Source organism: Apus apus, chromosome 3 (genome assembly GCF_020740795.1).
Source record: "Apus apus isolate bApuApu2 chromosome 3, bApuApu2.pri.cur, whole genome shotgun sequence".
In the NCBI taxonomy this organism is placed as follows: Eukaryota; Metazoa; Chordata; class Aves; order Apodiformes; family Apodidae; genus Apus; species Apus apus.
The window spans coordinates 79,093,494-79,119,356 of NC_067284.1; the positions used below are offsets into that span (position 1 = coordinate 79,093,494).

General features: G+C 41.3%; 1 protein-coding gene across 1 annotated transcript in view; it reads right to left on the bottom strand.

The window, feature by feature from the left end:
• Nucleotides 1–8,524: 8,524 nt before the first annotated feature.
• LOC127382705 (opsin-5-like) overlaps nucleotides 8,525–25,863 on the bottom strand; it is a 31,047-nt gene continuing 13,708 nt past the window's right edge. The window contains exons 3-6 of the mRNA XM_051614667.1: nucleotides 16,196–16,295; nucleotides 12,895–12,999; nucleotides 9,816–10,039; nucleotides 8,525–9,151 (exon numbers count right to left, since the gene is read on the bottom strand). Coding sequence (XP_051470627.1) covers nucleotides 8,711–9,151; nucleotides 9,816–10,039; nucleotides 12,895–12,999; nucleotides 16,196–16,295 — 870 coding nt within the window. The 3' untranslated portion in view covers nucleotides 8,525–8,710. The remainder of the gene's footprint in view (nucleotides 9,152–9,815; nucleotides 10,040–12,894; nucleotides 13,000–16,195; nucleotides 16,296–25,863) is intronic.

The following is a 25,863-nucleotide window of genomic DNA, read 5'->3' on the forward strand; positions in this document are numbered from 1 at the left end:
TTTTCTTTTTTTTTTTTTTTCCAGAGTCCTTTGAAGACATTTTATGTTATCTTTGGTGTTTCATCTGTAGGAACCTGTAAGAGTGCAAGCAAATCTCCATGGAGTCAGTTGCTATGAAAAAGACAGTTCCTAGGAACAAGACATCAGTGCTTGGGCTGGTGTCTCAGAAGAGATTTGCAACACCATCACTTCTGCCACCAGCTGTTATTTATAATGGAAATCAACAGGTTGGGACAAGAACAGTCCCAGAGATCCCATCAGCAGGATGGTAGAGGTGGTGAGTGCATGTTTCATGAGTTTCTGAGCCATAAATGGTTGTTGAAGAGTATGTAGTTTACTGCTGTCAGTGTGGCTATTATTTCTAATCTACAAAACTTCAAAAAGTCTGAGAACAGCTTTATGAACAAGAATTTTGATAAGAGGGACTAAGTTTATCCTGCAGCACCCAAGCACTTGTCCTTGGTGTCCTCCTGTCTCTAAACATTTCACCTCTTCTGTGACTTGTCCTCATCTTGGGACACTGAGTGTGAAATGTTTGCAAGTTGCAATTAATCAGTTTCCAGCTTGCAAGGGAATAGGACTTATCCTAGGATACGTCCCATATATCTAGGACTAAAAGGGAAGACTTCTTCTGCCCCTGCTCCAATGAAACAGTCTTAAACATGTAAGTGAGGGCATGATAAGAGAAGGGAGAGGGGATGTTTCCCCTTTGATGCTCTCTGCTTCTCCTCCCCTCAGCACTGTGAGGGGAAGATGTAGGGAGGATGCAGGCATGATCCTGGCTGCTTGGGTCTGGCAGGAACAAACACAGCCATTGCAGAAGACCTTGGGTTTTCATCAGTGCCTCGACAGTCGATCTTGCAGACTGGGTTATGCCTCAAAACTGCCATGGTCATAAACACAAAAGTTAAGCCATTGCTCAGGGCTGGGAGGATTCTGCTCTGGGTTTGCAAGGGCTAATGTTTGTGATAACTCTTTCTGAAGGACAACAGTAGTGGTGGGTTTGTTGCAGTCACATGGTGGCTTCTTAATCACAAGGTTTTACACAGTGAGAGTCAGGTCTGGAACACTGGTACGAGGAATTTGAGCCAAACCCCTAAATTTTCATCACTCCAGGCAGGCAGAAGAGTTGTCTCTCTCTCTAAGTGATATTTAGGCATTTCTGCATCTGAATGTCACTATCAGCAGCAACAGTTTGAATGAATAGCCCTACACATATTCCGTGGCTGCAATGTAATTGTGAACGCTCCTCAGTCTTCCTCTTCCTACTCCCCTCTCCTCTCTCAGCCGAAGCACAAACACTCATTTCAGGGCTAAAGATATAATCTTAAATCACTTCTGACATTTCTTTGTTGTTGCCTAATGAAGGCTGAGTAGAGGGACTAGAGGGAAGTTTTATGTAAGCCCTTGTTGAGACGTCATCATAGGATTGGAAGTGGGCAGCAGTTGCAAATGTTAGCATTTGTCTCCGGAGTTTGTTTAATGGTAGGCCTCAATATCTGCATGGTCTGTGGAGCTTTCTACCCCCCTGCCTTGGTATTCTGAGTCCCAGTGAAATGTCACCATCCCAAGGACTGCGGGGTTCAACGAGCAGCCACACTGCTGTCCCTGCTGAGCTAACAAGGGGCCTCTGTGTGCCCTTGTTCGGAGGAAGACATCCCACTAGGGACATGCCAGCTGCTCCCTCCTGGATTTCCCAACCCTTTCCAAACACTTTTACACTCTGCTTCTTTCATTAATTGGATTATTTGTTTTTTAAGCCTGTTGCTGAGCAAGTCAAATTGACCCATGCCTGGTTAACAAAGCCTGACATAATTGTGACTAAGTCAAAGCGGTGGTAAAGGGGAGACCAACCACACAGATCAGGCTAGTTTCCCAACCCTGCTGAGCATATTTAATCCATGCTGGGTTTATCCAGGTGTCAAGGAAGGGCTTGAATGGCAGCCAGAGCCTAGGAGCATGCCTGCTTGCTTCCCAATATCTGGAATGTTGTCCTCTGTTTGTAGCCCAGGCTAATACAGGGATTTACAGACTGATGAGGATGAGCTGGTTTTCTCGTGGAGAGTCTGGAAAAGCTTGCTTTGCTGTGTCATCTTTATCCTAAGGAATGAAAAGGGACAGTTCAAAGTGCGGGGTTCTTATGGTCAGCCTTAGGTTATGATGGCAGGGCAATTCTGCTCTTTGAAGATTAGGTAGGTCAGTGAAATGCTATAACTCCACTAAACCAACAGATGAGGTAAACCTGCTGTTGTGATAAAGTAGAAAAAATAATATCAACACTGTCAATGAATGCAACTGCCCAGACTACAGCTAATTTTTATTTTGCTTACTGTGCAAGATCCTGTATTAAATAATATGATATTCCTAACTTTTTTGTGGCAGAAGTGCTGTGGGTGGATCCTGTTATTCAGAAAGCAAACAGATTCTTCAGGATTAGAGGCAGCTGAGGCTTGTCATCTTCATTAAAAACCTGTGGGATCTACTGCTGACAGACCATATGTTGAGCATCCATCCCTAAACCTGACTGTGCCCACTGAACTGCAACTGAACTTGCTGGGTGAAGCACAAATTTGCAGATGGAGGAATTAGGGAAAATTCTAGGTTATGGAGCAGATTCACTGAATGGGTCTTATTTGGACAATATAGCTTTATGAGGCCAGATGTATTGTCCCAGGCATAGATTGGGGCAATATGACATTGTTTACTTCATTTCTGTTACATATAGTTGTAAAGAGGGAGTGGCACCAAAATCATGTTGCCTTTGCAGAACTTCAGGGAGATTACTCTCAGTAGTGTATTTTTGATGTGTTTTCTAGGACTACTCTTTGCTGCTAGCATGGTAAATGCTTAAAGGGCTCTTTGTGGGCAGAACAGGTAAGAGCTAACATTGCAGGAACTCCCCATATTTCACTACTTCATGTTGAAGCAATCAGGAAAAACATGGCTTGCTTTGCAGCAAGAATTTGTATTAGAAAGATTTTGGTGTTGTATTCACTTGTGCTAACTTTCTGGTTGTTACTTGCACTCTTCCTTACCTGTTGCTAAAGCACCTATCAGTAGTGCATATTGTATATAATACGGGATGTGGCAATAGAAAAAGCTGCAAACATGAAGCCTGAACCATGGGATTTCTGTTAAACTGGAAATGTGAAATTGGGATGCTGTTTCTCTTCGGGGTTGCAGTGAATCAACAGAGATGTGGGTGAGCACCAATGACCATGACATGGAGCCACGTAATGGGTTACATCCTATTACATAATTAAATGCTATGTGCTTGTTATCCCCAAAGGGCTTGTGGCTCATTTGATGAGCATTAAAGACAATGGTTGTTGCCACAGACAGCTGGTAGCTATTTTAAAAAAATTTATCATTCACTGTGGCCTTAATTTTTGTCTTGGCAATGGGATTATTACTTTCCATTTAGTAGTTTTCTTATTGTTCTGTGTTCTTGTTGTTGTATTTGGACATTCTTTGAAACTTATTCTTCTTCTGCACATCAAGAAGGACAGAGTCTTGCTTCCCTTTAATGATGAGCTGTTGTTGGATAGACAGATGACCAAACAACAACAAAAATCCAACCCAGAAACCCAACTTTCAGAAGTATGTATGAAATACATATTTGTATGCTCAAAGTTGTAGACAAAAACAGATGCCAGGTTCCTGTTCTCTACAGCAGTCAATGCAATTCACTTAGCTACCTGTCATAATCTTAATATGGGTAAATTAAGTTTTGTGAGTCTTCCAAGCCCAAAGCTCCTTGCAAGATCTATATTTATGTGTATCCTGTAGTGTCTTTACTTTGTTCTCTGGAATAGATCCCATTTTCCAGCTTTTAGCCTGCTTCATTTAGAATCACCTGATTGCCATCTCCCACAAAGCAGGAATATATGCTGATCATGAGGACCTTAGAGGTATTCTTTTTTTCCCCAGCTGCACAGTATTTTAGCTTTCCATATTCCTAGATCATCAATGCAGGAAGGGATTTGGGGTCAGCTAATGTGCAGTCTTTGCTGCAGAGAGGAACGAAGCACTTCAGACCACTTACTAGAGACAGACCTATGTGAACCTACAGGCATCATCACATTAGTCTGCAGAGTTCCCAAAGTGCTTGTAAAAATTGTTTGCATTTACTGATGTATGGTGAAGGTTCAGATCCCAAACCTTTACCAATTTGAGAGGCAGGCAGAAGGGGACACACAACATTGCAAGATAACCTTGTTTGCCAGGTTGGCTTATATCCAGCATAGTTGAAAATACAGATGTGGTAGCGTTGCCCACCTTTTTCATTTATTACCCTCGGGAAGGCATTTTGTCTCCATTTCTCTCTCCTGAGGGAAGTGCCAAACCACAGACCATGCTTGGATGGGCACACTCTGTACCTCTCATCTTGTCAGTCTGTGCAGCAAAGACTGAAGGATTTAAAGGGCTGGAGAGAGAGCCTGCAAGGGGATGCAAGCCTGAGTACTTCACACTGTAATAAAGCCAGTGTCTTAAGGGAGGTGGAGAAGGATTTCCTGTTGTCTGATCCCTGTTACAAGAAATCCTTTTACATGAGTCATTAGATAAAAAGGCACAACAGTGCTGAGAACAGGGCCTGGATTGCAGCAGGCTATGCCACTCCCTCCAGCTACACACTCAAGTTATTCATGTTACCATTAGAAATGTCAAAGAATATTAAGAAATGGTGGTATGCATGCCAATGTGCTGAAACCCTAAAGGATTTGCAGCTTGGGGGGAAAAAAAAAAGCAAAAAAAAAGCAAAAAAAGCAAAAAAAAAAAAAGCAGGACCAAAAGGTCTACTATTACTACAAAAGGTCTACAAATTACTACTTTTATTTTATTTTATTTTATTTTGTTATATTTTATTTAATTGTTTTACTTCTTGTTTTCTTCCCCTGCTGAACCAGAAGAGGCTACTTCTAAATGTGGAAATTGAATAGAAATAGTCCTGGCTTACAGTGATTGTTCAAACTGTGTAGCCCAAGTGAAAGGGTTTTGGGAGTGATAGGATGTTGGTAAGCCACCTGCAAGGCCAAACTGCACATGGGAGTATTAATAACTGCACTTCATGATTAATAAATGCAATGATTATGGTATAATACTGATATGTTGATAGTTATGAATAATACTGATAATAAGAAATAATCAGGTAAGAGCTGATCGGATTCTGATACGCATGTAAATACAAGGATTGTGTAGCAATTAAGAACTCAACTGCTGAGTGTACTAATTGATAGCTAATAAAAACAGTTAGGAAATACTTGGAAACGAATATGTAGAGTAGCTAAAGGCATATTTTAAAGGGTGAATTAAGGGCTTCAGGCTTTTTGCAGTGACTTTACTATGCTCAAGCACTGTTTTTGCTGGGGTGTTTTAATGCTCTCAACAGGGCTGTGAGTACAGAAATGGATAAAGAAGAGCTATCAAGATTCTTTTGGCTGGGCTTCTTGCATCTAGGCTAAAATATCTGTCTCGGATCTTTGTGGAAGAAGCCAGCAAATGCTGAGAGCATCCTTTGAAAATGGCAGAATTGCTTGGCTGACTGCCTTCTGCCAGATGATGCTACTTAGTGTGTTGTACATGATACCAACCACAACAATTACAAAATCTCACAATAATACATTGGGAGCAGGTAGTCCTTTGCTTCTCAAAGTGAGCATGACCTCCCTTTTAAGACCAGCTGAGACAGCGTTCAAAGCTGCAGTTTCCCAGGAAGGCACCCTTGTCACCAGAATATCAGTCAGGACACTGCCTGATATCCTGATCAACAGCCTTCTTGCATCTCTGCTGCTAAAACACATCCACTGTAAAAGAATATCCAAAATTGTGAGGAGCAGCAAGGTTACAGGCCAAAGCATTTTGACTCCATGACTCTCTATGCTGCCTGCACTCTACTTCATTGTCTCTAAGTAAGAAGCATAAAACTCCGTCATCCCCCTTCACCATATCTAGGTTGTTTATATCCTTGATCACTACCTCAAGCTCCTGAGCTCTTTGCTGCTCCCTGATGGGCAGCGTGGACTTGGCCAGCAGAGAAACCCATCTGCGGAGGCAGCAGCCGGGCCAGCCTTCTCTGGGCCTTTGTGGGATCTGAGAGAAGGGGAGGAGATGCAGAACGAAGGTAAAGAATTTTACAAGGTGATCTGTGTTGTTTCACACACTTGAAATGCATTCCGTCACCTGCACTGGAGCATTAATGGATTCTGGACCTTTTTTCCTGACTTCAGCCACTCTCTGGTGTCCTAGATGCAGCTACAGAGCACTGGTGCTTTAGGGCTGGCAGCTTTTTAACTGGAGTAACTTCAGTGAGAAAGGTGTTCCTGCTGTTACTGAACCTGGAGCACAGGTTGATGCCTGCAAAGGCATTTGTCCTCTTTTCCTCTGTGCAACCTGCAAAACCAGATATTCTGCTCTACAGTTATGCAGTCCCATGGTATTATCCTGTATCCACAAAGGACTGTAGCTGCAGGGCTTGCAGGAGGGAAGTTTGCTGCAGGCTTCTGTGTTGGCTGTTCCTAGTTGTTTTTCAGCAGATATGCATCCTATGGCCCCTTGCTCCCCTGCTTATCTGGTTCTCCCCTTCTTGTATTTTTCCCTGCTCTGCTCCTACCTGGCTTGTTTTAACTACTCCCTTGGTGGTGCACGAACCGGCAGAGATTTCAGCTGGAGTTTGGGAACAGTCTTGGAAATGGCATTGCTGCTCCACCTTCCCCCTTGCCCTTTTCACATCTTTCTATATCAGAGTCTGAATCCTGCAGATCAGCAGCACTGCTACAGTGCAGCAGGGCAAGACTTTTCCCTAGTTATCTGTAAATTACCAGAAATACATATTAAAATCTAGCCTGTCATCTGTGGCCACAGAGGCTCTATAGGCAAGGTGTCGAGCACAGCTGCAGCTGCAGGTACCTCTGAGAACTGCATTTGATGGGGAAGCAGGGCACTCCTCTCTTTGGAGAAAAACCCAAGCACTCTCAGCAGTGAGAGGGTTCAGTCCAGCAGGGTTACTAAAGAGGATTTTGTGCTACACCTAGAAGCTTTCAAAACCACATGCTAGCTTTGGTGAGCCCAGCCTGGCTTAATCTAACTGTGACAGGATTTTGCCCTAAATGATTTTATCTATTTCTGCAGCTACAGCATTGCACTTTTATCTGGAAGCAAACAGTTTACTTACTTGCTTCTAATTATTTATTGTAATGAAATAGCACCCATATCTCAAAATTTTCCACAGAAAATGAATAGTCTTGTAGTTCAGATCTGTGGCTATGAAAGAAAACACAGTCCCCACTGTTGCTTGTAATGTTTATTTGTTTTTTAACTTCAAAACACAGGTGATTTTCTCAAAACAAATAGAGTAATAGAGGAAATGAAGGCGGGTTCTCTTTGTAACTTTCCCAAGAAACACATCTGGAAGAGCACACTTTTGCAAAACAGCTACATTTTAGCACACCCAGACAGTGAGATTACAGAAAGTCATAAATAGCAGCGAGTTTAGCAACCAAGGTTGTTGGGGATTTTTTCCTTCTTCTTCCCATCCCCCTTTGTTTAACTTGCAAATAGCACTAAATTAACCCACAATTTCCATGGCTAACACAGAGACATTTTTACAGAAGTCTCTTGGTATGCAGCTAATTTCCAAGATGGGGAATTATGAAGATATATCTCCTCACTTTGATTCTGTAAAATTAACTTGGTGGAATAATTGCATCTTACAACATTTGATAGTCTTGCTACTGATGTAAGCCAAGAGCTTAGCTGTTTAAATCACTATCTTTAGTTGCTACTTATTTACATTTATCTAAATGTATTTTTTTTACAAAAACCTTCTTTAGAAGCAGTAATGAAGTGTTGGATTATATTTTGTAAGTAGTGTTGAAACCACACTTCATCAGTGGTCTTAAAATCTTAGAGTTATTTTTTTATTTCATTGCCTGTACAACATCTCTTGCTTCACCTCAATAGTCAGGTAGAAAAAAAATGAGTTTGTAGACAGATCAGTAAAGTTAAAGGCCAGCTTTCCTGATTCTGAATGCTACAGACAGGCTCTGCTCCCCAGGAAGGTCAGGGAAGGTAGAAATAATTCTGCAGACCAACAAAGAAAAGTATAAAGCCACTGTTCAGACAACAGTGACCAGAAAATGCCAAGACCTACAACTTCTAGCACTTGCATAGCCACTGACAGAGTGAGGCACAGGCAATCAGACACACTGCCCTGCATGTCTGGGAGCCCCATGGCAGAGCTTTGCCCACCAGCTTGCAGCTACACCACAATCTCAGCAGGGCCCTTCTCCAACAGCCAGGCTGGGCAGAACCACAGAGCTAAAACGATCCTCTATGGCTGGGGCTGTTGAAGAGCAAAAAAGGTATTTGGAAAGATAATCTCCTAATGAATCAAATCTGGGTGCAAACACATGAGTTAGTTTTGCTAGCTAATGCCTCCTTTTCATGAGTCAGTCATCCTTTCCCTGCATGAATGTGAAAATTGAATGTTTCTGGCACTGGGTGTGCTGCACACATTGTAACGTGCTTCGTAGTGTTTTGTACCCACATAGAAGGAAAATACCACTTTACCATCTGACTTGCTTGAGTTGTGTATTCGTCAGGGCTATAGCAAAAAAGAGATGGACTGGGAATTAGAAAATCACTCAAGTGCTGATCTGAAGAGGGTTTTCCTGAACACAACGTGGGTGCATGCATCAAGTGGCCGGGAATCTTACAGTCTATCACATTCAATGTCAGGGTTATTGGATGGTGTATCAAGAACACCAAAATACACTTCTCTGTTTGGTGGAGGTGGGGTATTGGTTGGACTTCCCACCCCAGAATCAGGGCTCGGTGCGGGGTGCATTACAGCTGCATACTTCTGTTCTTTCTGACAGGGCTCTTGCTGTCTTTGCTTGAGGTTTTTGAAACGTTTGAGCTTCACAGGGTCCTTGACTTCCTTGGCACAATGGAACAAGATGAAAATGTCCCTCCGAAACTTGGAGCTCATTCCAAAGTAGATAATGGGATTGTAGAAGCTGGCAGACTTAGCAAACAAACTGGCAAGGATGCTGGTGAGGTTGGGCACAGGGTAGCCATAGGCAGACCATATAGAGATGACAGCATATGGTGACCATGCAATAATGAAGGCAGTGCAAATGACAACAGAAACCTGAAAGATAAAAGAATAGTTTCAAATCTATTCTGGAAGACTACATCAGGGAAGCAATACACTGGGAATAGTAGGTTGAACACTTGGCTGGAAGGAAAACATTCAGATTGTCCTGAGGGTAGGCCTCACAGAATACAGGCAAGCAAAAGGTTTGCTTTGATGAAGCCAGGCAGATGTAGAAGTTCTATATCTAATTTTGGCATGGTGGTGTGCCTGAGAAGTGCTTCACCTAATGGAATGGAAATAGCTACAGTCCTCTGTATGTTTATACAAATTCAGATGGTTTTAGATAGACAAGGCAATGGTAAGTAAATTGAAAGCTCCACTGTAACTTCTGTTACAGTGTGTACTCAGAAGTAATGTAACTTCTGAAAGAAAGGAGCACATGCCAAACCAAATTTTTGTTTGTGTGCTGTATAACCCACTCCAATTATATTTGGATTGTCATTCACCTGTGATGTAGCACCAACATTAGCCAGCTGTTGGGCTAGGAGTTTTAAACAAACCTCATCTTCTTCACTGAGTACCGACTCAGTCACTAGAAATTACAGAAGGATGAAATGCAACTGATTGTTTTTGTTCTCTTCTGTTCTAGCGGAAACCAGGTTTTGGAAAGGCAGATTTCATTGAGATAAATCCCTCCCAACATGAAACCCAAACTCACTCTGGTGACGTCCCGCTCCATTCTTCTCTGCCTGTCTGTGGGATCACCTAGTCCTGTTAATGTATGGCTTAGCTTGACGGTGTTGATAATTGACACATAGGAGAAGACCATGACTGTGACAGGTAGGAAAAAGCAGCAGATAAAAATGGAGACAATGTAGGACTTGTAGATTGTAGAGAAGTTTGCTTTTGCCCAGTCTATTTCACACGTGCCATACATGCGATCTGGAAAGCAGAAATAAGTTGGTTAGCATTTTTAGAACATTTATCTGCTTTTGAATTATTATTAGTTCAAGTGCTGTATTTTTCTTCTTTTAAGCACTAAAGAATGGATTGATATTTATGATTTAATGAGCCATGGCATAAATTCCTACATAAACATTTGTCAAGACCAGTTAGACTGTAACAAGTTTTAATGCATATTACCATTCTGTCAAGTTTAGATTTCCAGTGTGAGTCCATAATGCACAAACTGTTGTTTCAGAGCAGGAAACTGTGATACTTTATTAGAAAAATAATTGTAATAATTCAGTTTGTTTGAGATTCTTGAGTGTTATCTACTCTTACTTGTCAAGCTTCTATGTAGTAACTTCCTAAAATGAGATCTGCAGCAGCATAACTAGCTGTTGGAAAGCGACAATGTGACAAATGTAAAAAGTCACTACTTAAATAGCAAAGCAGGAAACAAAAATATTGAGGGTTTTTTAGAAGAAACAAAAAGGCAATGAATTTTCTACCATAGTGAGAGCATACAGTGCTGCAACTAGACAGGAGCTGCAGGCTCTTAAAAATTAAGTCAGGCAGTTTGCCGGACCTGCAGCTAGTGGGGTTTACAAAAGGACACAAGCTGATCACGTACTTCAGGGAAAGGCAGTGGGAATAAGGTGCAGTGTCTGCTTATATGCTCTTATGAATAACATTTTACTTATTTAGACCCTCTGATGTGTTTGGAATTGGGTTCTGATACAAAACTTGAGTTCAACAGCATTAGTGACTTGTTATAGATTGTGAATTGTTGATTTTTCTTTTTATGTGGAAAAAATTATTTTTCTGACAGTTTTGGCAGTAAATTGAATTACAAGTAAATGAAGCATGAACCAAAATTATGTAAGTCAAGCATTAACAAGTCCTGGACATACAATACAGGTGAAGTCTGACTGATTCAGCAATAGATCTCTCTCCCTGACATCCAGTGGTAATTCTGAAGCAAAAAAAAGAAACCCTTAATTCTTCACAGGTGATAGGAGGTTTAGACAGAATGAACTAAAGGAGCAAAAGATTAAAATCTCTTTTATGATTCTTATCAAAAAGAGCTTGGTATTTTTATCACCTAAAGCTCTAGGTGTTGCTGTCTGGATGTGTTCAGTAATAGAAATAGATTTTTGTCTCCTTTGCCTTTTCATCAGTATGCCTCAAGATTCAAAAGGATTATAATAAAATCTGGCTTAATTCCAGGTTTCTAGTTTGTGAAAACTTTAGACTGAAAAATGAAAGCAGCCTCCAGATGACTTAAAAAGAAAATCCTGCAGATTATGTGTGAGTCACAATTCAAAGCTGTTTCCCTCCTCTGCAGGGACACTAGCAAGTGGCATTTCCAAGTATCAGTGGGGTCCTGGAGACCCTTGCAGCTGCTGTGTAAAAGTGAGAGGTCCGAGGAAGCCCGGTGTAATGTGATGTGATCTGCTGGCACCTTCTGCCTGCTCTGCTGCCTGCTGCCAGACTTGCCATTCCTGGGCTTCCACATCTCCATGGGTGCCCTCAATGGAAATACATTTAGAGTCAGATAGCCCAGGAACCTGAAACTGCTGTGACTCTAAGTAGGAAAAAGTGCTCCTAGAAGTGGTCTTGAAGACCACTGTCAAGGAATTGAATCCAAAGTACAAAGAGGATCTATGAGGGCACTTGGATGCCCTGACAAAGCAGTGATGTTCAAAAAGTCCCTGGCTCCAGCTTAAGGCCAAAAAGGGACATCAGAAATACTTCTATAAATGGAAAGCTAATAAGATGAATGTAAAAAGGAATCACAGATAGCCAGAAGATACACAGAAAATTACCAGTCCAAATCCCTCAAGTGTATGGCATATCCAGACTCCAAAAATAAGACATGAAGTTAGAACACTCCAATGAAAAGTTTGGTTTTGTCTCAAACAAAAGATCCATTGATCCTAACATTCTGGTAACATTTTGGCTTGGAAAGGATAAAAGTTTTAACCAACCATAGACATGGATACTTCTCTTGCATATTTATTTCAAGGGTCCAGAGATACCTCAAAGCTTACGTATTTAGTAAGTAACAGGATGCATTCACATAGCTGCTTTAATAAGCCTTCACAGATTTCATGACTTCTCAAAGGACAAAGACGGCTACAGGATCCAGTCAGCTAACTGCTGGACAAGTGCAGTCACATCATCTCGTTTGCAGGCACTCCTTTAGCATTACCATTTATTCCTAGAGAATTTTTTTTGCTGAATTTTTCAACTTTTCCTCATGAATAAATTTTTTTGTATGGGAATATCCCTTGGTCATTGAAATACTACAGTGTTCACTACTCAAATTTTTCCCTTTTCCCCCCCCCCTCCTGCTTTTGGCATGGCCTTATCTTGCATCCTGATAACTTCTTGGACTGAAAAACTTTCTGACATCTTTTTCTTCTGCTATGTTAGTTTTCAAACAAACTGTTTCACCAAACCTTTCTGGCTTGTCTTATTACAGTTTCAAGTTTAACTTGCTGGATCTTGTGCTCTTTTCTAGCTTCCTAATCCTGACAGGTTTTGAAAGATGTCTTTTGATAGTTTCCTTTATCTCATTGCTTAATCATGCCAAATATTTCTGATCTCTCTTTTTTCAGAACTAATATGTACTTGGTCCAAATCTTTCCTGTGGTATCTTCCAAACAATTTCTTAATAGTTGATACTGAAGCAGACAATACTCTGCGCATGTCATGTTTGATGAATGATTGATTCTCTCAGTTCCATTGATAATTGATCTGGTTTATCACAAAAAGCAAGCAAGAAAGGTAAGTATATTTTTTCAGTTAAGTGGAGAGGTGCCAAAGTACAACTGAAAGATACCTGTTACCTGTATAACTTCCCCAGCCAAGTAGTGGAGCTGCTGACCAGAAGAAAGCTGCTATCCAAATGAGAACCAGAGCCACTGTCATGCTGCTGTTGCTGATGCAGTGACCTGCAATGACATGATGTAATCAGAAAGTAATGTCTGGAAAGTCAAACATATGTCTGAAATCTAAATGGACTCCTATACCAACAGCTACTATGGAAAATCACAGAATGGTAGGGTTTGGAATCATAGAATCACCAAAGTTGGAAAAGACCTTCAAGATGATCAAGTCCAACCATCCGCTCTACAACCACTAACCACTAAACCATCTCCTGAAACACCAGGTCTACCCGTTTTTTGAACACCTCCAGGGATGGTGCCTTCGCCACCTCCCAGGGCAGCCTGTTCTAATGCCTCACCACTCCTTCAGTGAAGAAATTTTTCCTAATATCCAATCTGAACCTCCCCTGCTGCAGCTTGACCCCATTTCCTCTTGTCCTACCTCTAGTCACTAGGGAGAAGAGGCCAACACCCGCTTCACAACAACCTCCTCTCAGATAGTTGTGGAGAGCAATGAGGTCTCTTCTCAGCCTCCTCTTCTCCAGGCTGAACAACCCCAGCTCCCTCAGCCTCTCTTCATAAAACCTGCTCTCCAGACCCCTAATCAGCCTTGTTGCCCTTCTCTGCACCCTCTCCAGCACCTCAATGTCCTTCCTATACTGTGGTGCCCAAAACTACACACAGTGCTTGAGCTGTGGCCTCACCAAGGCTGAGTACAGGGGCAGGATCACCTCCCTGGTCCTGCTGGTCACACTATTCCTGATGCAGGCCAGGATGCTGTTGACCTTCTTGGCCACCTGAGCCCACTGCTGGCTCATGGCTGTCAATCAACACCTCCAGGTCCCTCCTAGGTGGGCAGCTCTCCAGCCTCTTCTCCCCAAGCCTGTAGTGCTGCTTGGGGTTGATATGGCCAAAATGCAGCGCTTGACATTTGGCCTTATCAAAACTCATGCCATTGGCCTTGGCCCACGGATCAAGTCTGTCCAGATGCCTCTGCAGAGCCTCCCTGCCCTCGAGCAGATCTACACTCCCACCCAACATAGTGTTGTCTGCAAGCTTACTGAGGGTGCACTCTATCCCCTCACCCAAACCATCAACAAAGATGTTAAACAGGAGCGGCCTCTGGAGATCATCTAGTCCCAGCCCCCTGCTAGAGTAAGATCCCCCAGACCAGAATACCGAGGAACATGTCCAGATGGGTTTTGAATATCTCCAGGGATGGAGACCCTACAGCCTTCCTGGGCAGCCCCTTCCAGTGCTGTTACCCTCAGAGTAAAGAAGCATTTTCTTATATTCAGATTAAAAATACAGCTATTTTAAAAATACGAAAAAAAAAAAAGCATATTCATGAGAAAAGCTTAAATTTGAAAGCATCTGTCAGGATTGTGCTTAAGACCATTTGTGAAGAGTGGAAATGAATGGCTTTTAAGCAAGAGGCAATGTGTTGAGCACTGAAGAAACAGCAAATTCTGTGTTATATTTACGTTTTGCAGTTTTGTAAAAAACAGGAAACAGTTTTATGCTAAATTTTACATAGAAACAAACAAGGTAAATCTAAATTCAGAGGAATTTGCTCAAAATACATTAGTCATTCAGTACAAATTCTTTAACCAGTCCTGCTGTTGCCATACATTGTAGTTATTTCTTTGTTTACATGGGAAATATTTATGCATCCACCAATCTCTGTTCCCCAACATTTTTATAAAGTTATACTGGGTACGTGCTCAGGTTTCCTCAAGAGGCAAACAGAAATTATACACACCCTCAGTTGTACACATGATACAGTTTGGCAAAAGAGAAATGAGAGTTTTAAGCACGACTTTTAACAGCTCCAACCGCAGTTGTCATTGAAAATTAACTTCAACAAGTCTGTCATTACAACAAACTGCAGAAGAACTTCCTGTGGAAAAAAGTTGTCCCTGCTGAAGTTCTTTTCACAGCTAATACTACTCGTTATTAGAGAGAAAAACTCATATGATGCATACATTGTATTTATGCATGCTTTGCCTGTGGACATTAATAGGTTCCTGTCTGAAAGATTGGAGCAAGCCAGTCATAAAAAAAGGCATGAAAACTGATAATACATTATCTATGGATGGGTGAAAGGAAGACTAGGGAGAATTTATAGAAGGTGTAGGTATAAAGGAGATTACATAGGGCTGCCAGTGGAAGTCAAAGTTTTCAGCAGGCAGGAGATCCTGAGTGAATGGTAAGGACAAGTTTCTGCTCATCCTGTGAAATGGAGTGTGTGGGGTGAGTGTGGTGATGTAAAAAGGCATATAGGGAAAGGGGTAGATGACATTGTGTTTATGTAGGCTTGCTGATGAGGGCTTCATAGGGCAGGAAACATGTAAAGGATTTCAGAGGAGACTGGTACAGTGGGATAATCATATGCTTTTACAGAGGCATTTATACACAGGTTAATAAACAAATGAAATTAGAAAAATACCCTCAGAGTGTTTAATAAAAGGTTTCTATCATTGGAGAGAGTAATGAACAGTATTTGTTTGGGATACCTAGGTTGCAGCTCAACAGGGAGCTAGAGAAGGAATAAGTGTGTGTGCAAGGCTATGGTAAAGATGCTCTGCAGACCTGGAAGACAGGGACCTTCTGGGCAGAGTTGTCATGGGCAGTTCTGGGCACCATGGGGGTAGCTGTCATCTCCCACGGTGTGACACTATCCACCAAGGGGAGGCCAGAGAGCCATATGGGGGTGGCAGGTTGCACAGTGCTACAAAAACTGGAGGTAAAATTTGTAGACTGAATGTTCCCAGCGCTACCTAAAGCACCTCATGATGCCTGCTATGTGCATACCCTGGAAAAACACCCTGAAGACTGAAAACATTTGTAGGTAGGGCAGCCTTCTGAACCAAGAAGCTTACAATGACCGGAGTCATCCCAATCATCATCTCACAGAAAATGAAATTTGTTCCTTACAGTGAGATCCAAACAATGATGTATGCATCACTTAGGAATAATTTAAGTTGCATTTGAGGAATAGAGAGAGTCAGCAGGGCCTGTGGTATCTTTAGCACACAGGTGAATTTAACCCATGGTGGCTAAAGCATACTAGTAATAATTCGGCTTTTATTTGGGTTAACCCTGAAGAACTCCATGCAAACATGTTTGTAATGTAAAAGACTATGTTATGTTCTGGTTTCTAATGCATCTAATTTATATTTTCTATAGCCTGTGACTGAAAGAAATACAGATTTGCACCAGATTCAATAAAGACAGAACTGGTCCTGGCTTTACTCCTTACCTCTCTCAGGATGGCAGCCTTTGATGTAGCGAGTCACACTGATTACTGTAAGGGTGTTAATGCTAGCCAGGCCAAAGAGAAGGGTCAGGAAGCCATCAACCTGAAAAACAAAGCAGTGCAGGTTGTTCTCTCTTCAGAGTGCTGAAGGGGAAAAGAACCACAGGGATTGCTCCTGTCATTTTCATGTGAATGCTCTTGAAAGTTTTTCCAGAAACCCAACTAGCAGGGAAATAAAAAACGTCAGGTGCAGTTATCTTCTACAGGTTCAGTGAGCAAGTAAATGTCCAAAATTATATAAGTGCTCTGCCATGTATATAAAATAAACAAGCAAACACACCCTTACATCTATGCTTCCCTGAAATGACTTGTCAAATGAAGGATAAAAAGTTTGAACTGAAAATAAGAAAATCCCTGAATAAGCAAAATTGCACTGGAGGCAGTTGCCTCACTTAGGCAGAACAAACATGCAAACTAAACCCAGTAAATTTAGGCCAAAGAGGGAAGAGCGTAGGAGACAATGTGCTTGGCCGAGCGAGAAAAGCTTTTAAAAAAATTAAATAAAGCCATCCAAAGCTAAACTGTTCCAATAGGAGTCTCCATGTTGGTGCTACTGATTGCCTGCTATCTATTTAGCCCTGATCCTTATCACCTCTGGCTGACAAGGGCAGCGACACGTGGCTGTGTAGGCTCCCACCAGCATCAGTGTCTCAGCCATATACACACAGGGTGGTTACAACTCTGCAAGCTTCCGTTATGAGTGTAGAAAGGAAGCTGCTGCTGACTGTAGTGGAGATGGATGTAGCCATCTGCTAGGGAGCACTGTATGACTGGGAAATGAGCCAGGGCAGTCCTTTTGAAAAGCTTGCAATGGTACACCAACCCAGCCAGAACAGAGGAGCTCTTGGGGGTGCCAGTTTTACACCAAGTGAAGCAAGAATATTAAGGAAGTGTCTCTGGACTGTAACTTGACATTCAAGTGGTAAAATTATCAGTGGAAAGGCACATAATTATCCCACAGAAATAAACTCTGTCTCTGTGTGAATGGGCCCGACTCCCAGGGAATTTAGTTTATCCCAGTGCCCAGTCTGGGGCTTTAGTCCAGGCTTAATGCTGAGACCATGGCAGGTTGTATAAATGAAACTGAATGAAGAGTTAAGAAAGGATTGCTTCATCATTTCTTTCACTGGTATTTTTTCTTGCTACCAAAACCCTTATATTGACTCTATATATTTCCTAATGCCAACTTTTACAGACCCATCACATTTTTAATGAATGCAAGGTTTGCTTCTACAACAATCTACATCCACCTGTGCTCCACTTACAGTCATGTCATGCTTGATGTATAAACACAACCATGTTTGCACCAGAAAACAGACGTTTTTGGATGTCTCAGCTACTTGCTAGAAGTTGCACTTGGCTGAATTTTCCCCACTACGTGCTGTGGAAATTGGTGAAAAGTACCTGAATATGCAGATGCGTTCTGCATTTCATCTGCTTTATTGATGCCAACAGCTGCCACTTCTTAATTTGCTCTAACAATGCTTCATAAATGCAGAAGACAATGTGGTCAAGGACTACTGAGAAACCGTGCTGCATAGGCTTAAGCAATTACATTAGTTACTAGATTAGAAAGGAAGCAGTATTTCAGTAATGCTGCAAAGAAACACTTGGAAATTCAGTCTAAGGAGCTATGAGACTGAATACTAAAGTAGTAGGATAAGCTTCTTAGTGTTAATCAGTTAGCCCTCCTATGCTTAAACTGGTTGGATTTTTCTGAAGTACATCGGTGTCTGTTTTATCACCTGCAGATGTGACCATTATTCTTCCACCCCCACCTCCCTGATGTCAGAACAAAGACATACAATCATATTAAGTGATTAGTTCAAACAGCCCTTGAGCACTCTTACAAGGGAAAAAAGTGGGTCTAAAAATACACTCTTGCTCATACACCATTTAAGACGAAACTGTCATGTTAAGAAAGAACAAACCAAAATGTTTGGAGTGGTGCCTTGCTAAAAAACCCCACAGCCTTACCTGGACCAAAATAAATCATAGGACTGAGCCATCTTCAGAGCCATGTATCATTTTTACACTATTTCTAAACACCCTTTCAGCACATCAAAACTTTGGTTGCTTCTGCTAGTGTGGGTGCTATCACCAGAGATTTGACCAGGGCCATATGGCTAGTAAGTGGCTAAAGGGGCAGTGGTCTCCTGGGGGTGGCTGTGCTAAGTGCCCCCGTGCCAGCCACAGGCTGTGCAGTTCAGGGACAGGGGGGAGGGTGAAATGCCAAGGAGGAGAGGGAGCTCTGCAGATAACAAGAGTGCTGCGATGAAATGAGCAGAGGAGGTGAATGAGGTGGCTCTCATGCTGCAGAACAGCCCATATAGAGGCCAAGGCATCTGGAACATTGAAACACCAGAATGCTGCTTTGGGAGCAGGAGCCTCAAACTGGAATGTCCCCATCACACTCATGGCGGAGATGAGTTAGCTCTTGAGCCTACCAATGTGTATGTCATTTTCCAGTAAGTCTATTGATTCTGCAACTCTTGGCACATTCTGCAATAATTGGTGTCACTTAGACATATGCCTTCAGAAGAAAAATAGGGTTCTTGCTGTAGCTGTAGCCAACCTACTTCAAGCACACACCTGCTGGATATGGAAAAAAGATCTGTGCTACTTTTTCTGCTCCTGAACAGACAACACTGATGGTAGACAGCAACTGACATGACTGCTTGGAACCCAAAGCAGTTAGCAACTGCTTTAGAGAAGTCCTGATTTCTACAGGCAGAGGCATTAATATACCTAAGTAACAAAAATATATATTCTCAGTTTTCTGCATCTTTAAATATATATGGAATGACAGCTAAGGAAATACTAGAATAGTACATTTAATTACTTTGGAAAATTGATACTTTCCATCCCTTGGTTTTCTTTTTCTTTTATCCTAATCCCCACCCAGCTTCTTTCCAGAGTCACAATATTTCCTCCATTTTTTTGTAATGCAATTTTGTCCTTCCTATTATTAATTATGATCAAATAGCAACAGTGTTAATAGGCATCAGTGAATTCTGACGTAAACCCAGAATTGATTGTATGGTAATTTTGGTCCACCAGCTTTCCTTTTTACCCATTAAGAAACAGGAGCAGATTAGCAGTTTTGTAAGCTTTTCTCTCAGTGCTATACTGATATTACTCCCTTGGCTATATAGACACTCATAGAACTTGTTAATTATCTTCATGTTGCCTGGAAGCTCAGACACAACTGAAGAGAAGGCATCATTTCTGCTTTGTACTTAGGCCTGGTTTTAAATCTCACTAATGTTCTAGGTTGTACTATTTACAACCCACAGTACATAAAGCTCCTGCTGCATGCAAAGTCGTTTCTTAAGCTTTGCTTCAACACAAGGAGAGCCAGGAATCCCTAGTGCACTATCCAATACTTAGCTACAAGCTTGGGTGTGCCTCACTTCTACTACCTATAGTACTTATGCATCCCTACTGAATTCATAAGGGTTGTCTTCATTTACAGCAGAGTAAAATACAACCTATTGTTCTTATTGTTGGATTAATCAAGGTTTAATGGCTCAAAAGCAGATTGCCAAAATAGCTGTTACGTTTCAATCCAGGCTGAATCATTGACCTCACCAGCCAGAAAGGCTGAATCGCTCCCTCATCTGGCCAATTGGCTAATCTGTGGCGATTTCCTCAGGTCCACTTGTTTTCCTTCAGAACCACAATGTCCTGTCTTTCTCTTCTGTTAAGTATGAGATAACGAATATGTAAAGAAAAATATAAACTTTAAATAAGGATTATCTTTTCCTTGCATATATTTAAAGTGATCACAATAAGCTGTCTCAGAATGTTTTTTAAAGTAGATCAGGTTGTTCTAACATCACATTGTAAATAGATATTGGCAAAAATCTTCCTCAAAAGAGGAAAAAGCACCTAAGTCAGTCTTTAAGAAACACATTTGGAAAAAAAATTGGAGACATCTTTGAAGAGAGTATGTTTTAAAATCTATCAAGTTCTTAAAGTTTGTAGTAATGAGAAAATATTCCACTCAAGTCCAACAACAACATAATTCTACCATCCCTCCAATGTATCAATAATGTGTCAACTGGACTATAGTAGCTCTTCTAGCAAATGGAAGGACTACCAAGGCTCATAATCAACAACAGTCTTTGCAGGAGACTACTTAAAATTCCCAAAGCATAGTGTTCCTAAAGCACTCAAATTGTTTCTTTAAGATTTACTACAATAAAGGAGGTAAAAGAGACTTATTTACCCCATTTTCCAGAAGGTCTTCTGCTTATGTGATATTGCTTTCTTATGGTTGCATTCTGCCTTTTAAACTGTCTCAGCAGGCTTCAAGGGTAGTTCTTCTTAAAGGTGATTACATTAACCCAACCCATTACAGGTCTCTGACACAAATAGCACTTCATTTATTAATAAATAATGCATACTGACATGCTAGAGGATTAGATAGTCTAAACCATTAAGTGACAGTATCAGACACTGAGTACTTTACATTCACCAAGTGATTAAACCTTTATGTTGATGGCATATATTTTAAAGATAGGAAAAATACAAATACAGTATATAGGCTACACAACTATGTGTACAGATATGTAACTACACTAATTATACTATGCAGTTAAATGCGCATTTAGTGCCAGCTATTAATATCTGCAGGTCAGGTTTGGGCCTTAGTAATGTCAGGGACTCCAGAATAAATCTACTTGCTTGCTTGTAGTTATTTTAGGTTTATATCCTGGGTTAATCAAATGAGATTCAATGTATAATTAGTTTGGGTTAACTTTAGCCTTTTGAATTGTAGCCCTCTAGGATCACAATTTGTTCGCATAGGAGTGCGTGCCCCTATCAACGAGCATGGTTATGAATGTAACAACCCAACCAAATGCATATAATTTGACAAAGAGAAATTCCTTTCAAGATTTCCTTACACAGCCTCATCAGATTATAATCTGACTTCAAGTACCCCATCTCCACATACTTGGGAGCATCTGGTTTCCAGATCTGGGTTGATGCTGTGGGACCACCGCAGGTTTAATATGTCTCCCATCCATCCATGAAGAATGAATGGGGAGGAAGCAAAAAAAGATGTAGCTCATACCATCCCATGGTCCAGATATAGATTCTCATCTTCAGGTTAAATGCTGTATTGCCACTGTCTTTCTGTGACTTACTGTGCAGGGAAATTAAGAAGCACTAGATGCTCTAGCATTGCCGTCCGGGAACATCCATGCTATACTGTACAAAGCTCTCTTCAGTGGGCCTGAGCCAAAACTCCTTTCCACTTCTGTGATAGTAATTCAGAACCTACATGTTTATTTCTAGCAGCACCATTAATACAAACAAACAAAAGAGAAAAGAAGAAAACTGCCTTATAAATTCTCTGCCTCCTCTTTACATTTTCACAGAAAACAAGGCTTGGCTTTATGGCTCATGGCCATCCTACTTCAATAACTGAGATCCACCAACATTAGATTAAAGTCACACTGTTATTTTCAAAGTAACAAAGTACAATCTTTGCCTTTTCAGAATGTCATGGTAAATGCTTCTGCAGGCTTACACACGTCTCAAGGGAAGCAGAGTTCCCACCGACTGTCCACGGGCTCTGCCAGGACAGCCCAGAGATTACAAGTGACACTCCATGTTCTACAAAGTACAATTTCCTGTGCTGTTTCCCAGCAAGAAGGAATATGCTTACGCAGCATATGGATGACAAGGTCATGTCTGATTGCTGGCTGAATGCCTACCAGTGAACTTACTTTCCTGCTCGTAAAGCTCCTAGGCACAAGGCACAAGACAAGAACATGCTAGGTTCCTGAAAGCCTGAAAAAGGCTGCATGGCTGCTAGGAGATTTCCTCTTAGAATGACAGCTCTTAACAGGAGTGTCACATACATTGCCAAGGAGACCAGGGAGACCAGGGAGAACTTGGAAGGAAGTGTAAAAGATACAGGTTATTATTGGCCTTAAAGGCTCTCTGGAAAGCCCCTCTCCGTAGGGACGATGTTGTGGAAATACTGGATGCCTTGTCATACACAGCCTACTGCAAGCAACAGTCATTTTGTCATTGATTCAGTCAGTACAGGACTGAGGTCAAGATCTGAATTTCTTTCTACACACTAGTAGTGTGCTGACTTTAAGGAATATATATATTTGTGTAATATAATCTCAGTAAATGTCAGGTAGGACAAGGAAAAGCTAATACAAGAATCACAGTTCAGGCTTTGGAAATTCCTTGTTGTATCAGGCTGCAGCATGTGGTTTGACACAGTGCTTGGGTGGCATAGGAGAGGCTATGTCAAACTTTTTAAGCAAGGAAACAGATAGTTTGAGCATTCCTAATTTTTCAACTACCATATATGTAACTTCCCTAATTTTCATAATTGGCTGTAGAAATAAAAATTTGCAGAAAAATGAAGGAGAATTCATGGCTAATGAAAACTGGTGTAACTTCCCTGCAGTTGCATTAGTTACACTGAAATGATCTTCTGTGTTGCTAATGATTCTGTTCATACAAAGACATTTTTTTCCCTCTTTCCCTGCAGATGAACTACTTTTCTCATTAAAATATAGCTCACAGATATCTACATGAGTTGCTTTTACCTCTTTGACTGCAGTGTGCACAGTCTTCAGATTGTATCAACGTGGACCAGAAATAAAGAAATTGGAAAGACTAATATCTCTGCAACATTTTTTGCAGTATCCAGATCTGTTATGCAAGGAAACAAGACTAAGAATACATTCTATTGTTCGTATTTGAGATATACTTCTTTTCAGAAAAACCTATCTAGGGGAGGAAGATTTTTGTAACACAGCACAGGCAAAGTAAAGGGCACTCTTTTTTTAATGTGCTTTATAGATCAGTCTCCACATCATACCTTTCATGGTGAATAAGTATGCCAAGGTGAGCTGAATATGGAGCTAATGTTACACAGCTTTTCTTCAGCACCTTTAACACCTGTTTTATCTGTTAATGCTCTTAGTGCCAGTTCCATGATTTGACTTTGGGTTACTTTCATCTTACTGAAGTGTCAGGTATGACAGGCTATGCATATGACATTGCAGTACTGTGCTAGGATAGTCAATAACTGTTTTTCACTCCCTTTCTACTTTTTGTTTAATGTCTTTTAACATCTTATGGGTAGATAGCCAAGCATTTTTCAACTAAGCAGACATTCCTGCACTATTATGACTCAAGAAAAATTATCTAGTTTCTTCTGACCCAGCCTCAATCTTAGAGCTACATACTTGGACACTGGGATATACAGTGGTTTTGTAAGATTTTTTTATACCAAGCAAAGCTGAGCCAGCTTGGTCTTTGGATGGGAAACCTCTGCCAAAATTGGCTTACTGCAGAAAGCTGTGCCAAGGATGAAGGTACTCCTGCAGTGTGCTTTCTGCCTCCACTGTGTTCAAGTACTGTCTCTTCACAGATTAGTCCCCACAGGGAGACAGAGCAGGAAAAACATGGAAGAACATTCAAGTACCCTCAGATGTGGTCAAGGAGAACGACAGCAACCATCACTACATCTCCCCATAGCTAACTGGGAGGGAAGGTGAGTGGGAGCAAATCTTGATCCACCTTGACAGATGTTGCTGGGGGTAAAGATGAACAGCTTGTGGATTTGTCTGGGTTTTATGAGCAAGAGCTCTGTGGTGAGCAGGGTACTCACATAGTTGGCTGCTCGGGAGAATGAGAGGCAGAGACATGTACACAAAGGGTGCTTGAGAGTGAGTGAAAGCATGATGATTTGGTGAAGGAAACAATGAATGGATGATGGAGCAACATGAATGGGTTGTTATGCTGCAAGAAGCTTGACAAAGAATCATACAGACACCCAACAGCAGTGATGCTGTCTGCTGTAATCTCCCAAGCACAGGTAAGGTAGGAGAAAGGAAGCCTGTGAGGTTTCATTTTGGTCCTTTCCATCTGACATTGCTTTTATGACCTGGTAACACTGACTGCTGAACTATCACTGGTCAGTCATTTCACCCAGAATGTGAGGGAATGTCATTACACGTATGGTAATACTTGCACACTGCCTTGGTATTCACAAATGCATAAAATCACAAACTGAGTCAAGAGAGACAACAGTCTAGTTAAGTCAACAATTGTTTGGCTTCAACAGTTAAAATAAAAGGATAGAAATAAATGTCCTTCAAATCTACTCTGTTTATAAAGGAATATAAATGCCTTTAGGGCTTTTGATTTATCAGACAATGTACAGAACTTTTTTGTTAAAAGAAGAAGGCATTAATCTGTTTCTTCCTCAGACAAGATTTAGCAATATTTTACAATTCATGTATAGGCAGAGACATAAATGCATGTTCTGAGAAATCAAATGCCATAAATAAAATATAAAATCATGCATTCAAGATTACAATTTCTCCCCTCAACACTTCTGAAAAGCGTCTGTATATTTTCATCTTACTGATCTCAGAACTTCCTACTGTTGCAATTTTTCTTTGGGTTTTTCAGATTCCCAACTTCAATTTTTACAAAAGATGGGCATTATTTCTTCTATTACCTGACCTCTGAACATTTAATAACACCAAAACTGCTGGATTTTTAAAATGTTAGTAAGAAGCAGTGACTGGAAGCTTAATCTACAAAAGGGGGTAAGGGTCACTGTGCTCAGCTTAGCAGGCTCTGGTCACTTGCTTGGTGCATAGGCGGTCGTGGTTCTGAGCTTGGCTCAGAGAGGATGTGACAAAAGCTCCTGAACTAGCCAACAGAACCAGGTGAGGGGCAAATCTCACTTCCCTTTTGATTTTAATGTCTTGCTCCAGGCCACAAAAGATTGGAATTTCTTGCTACTCACAGCCATATTCTTCCCTTAACTGTGCAAGAACTTGAAAAATATTTAGAAGTGTCTGTGAAAAGCAGAGAGACTGCTGATCCAGTCTCGCTTTTCCCCCATGGAGGCATGGGAGAGCTGGATTCACTTTTCTCCATCCAGAGGTGCTCAGATCCACATACCCTGCCTAGAAACATAAGACCCAAGACTATTCATCATTTGGGGTGCTCCACTGTCCTTGGAGCAAAAAAATACTGGGGCCAGAAACAAACTCCCCCCATGAGTCAGACACCATTGGAAGTGTCCAAGAGCAGCATCGTTAAATCACAGCTGCTGCACATCTAATCTAGCTCTTCTCAGATCCCCATTTATGTGGGATTTCAGCTGGTAACTTGATGAGCTACACCACCACAATTCAGAAAATTCTGATAAAATGCAAGAAATCCCAGACATTTCTGTGGCTCACGTACTCCATGCACAATAAATCTGGCACTTCTAGAAAATGCTGGACCTTGTGGCCCTTTCAGGATGCAGATATGCCACAGGTCTGGTGCTGTCAGGCAAACCATGCCCAAATGACTTAGGGATAACAGAATAAAACAATCCATGCATGCAATGTGAGGCTTACTGCTGCTCACAACATTGCCAGTTTTTTCTACCCTAGGTGTGGCCAGACAGAAGTACAAAAGTGCTGTATTTAGCACCAAAGGGTTAAGCAGTGCAGGATCCAAACCCAGGTCTCCCTCACTGCTATGTAGTACACCCAACCACAGGGTGAAACAATAGTTTCTCCCTCTCCTGCTCCTGTCAATGTATTTCTTATTCTATGCAACAT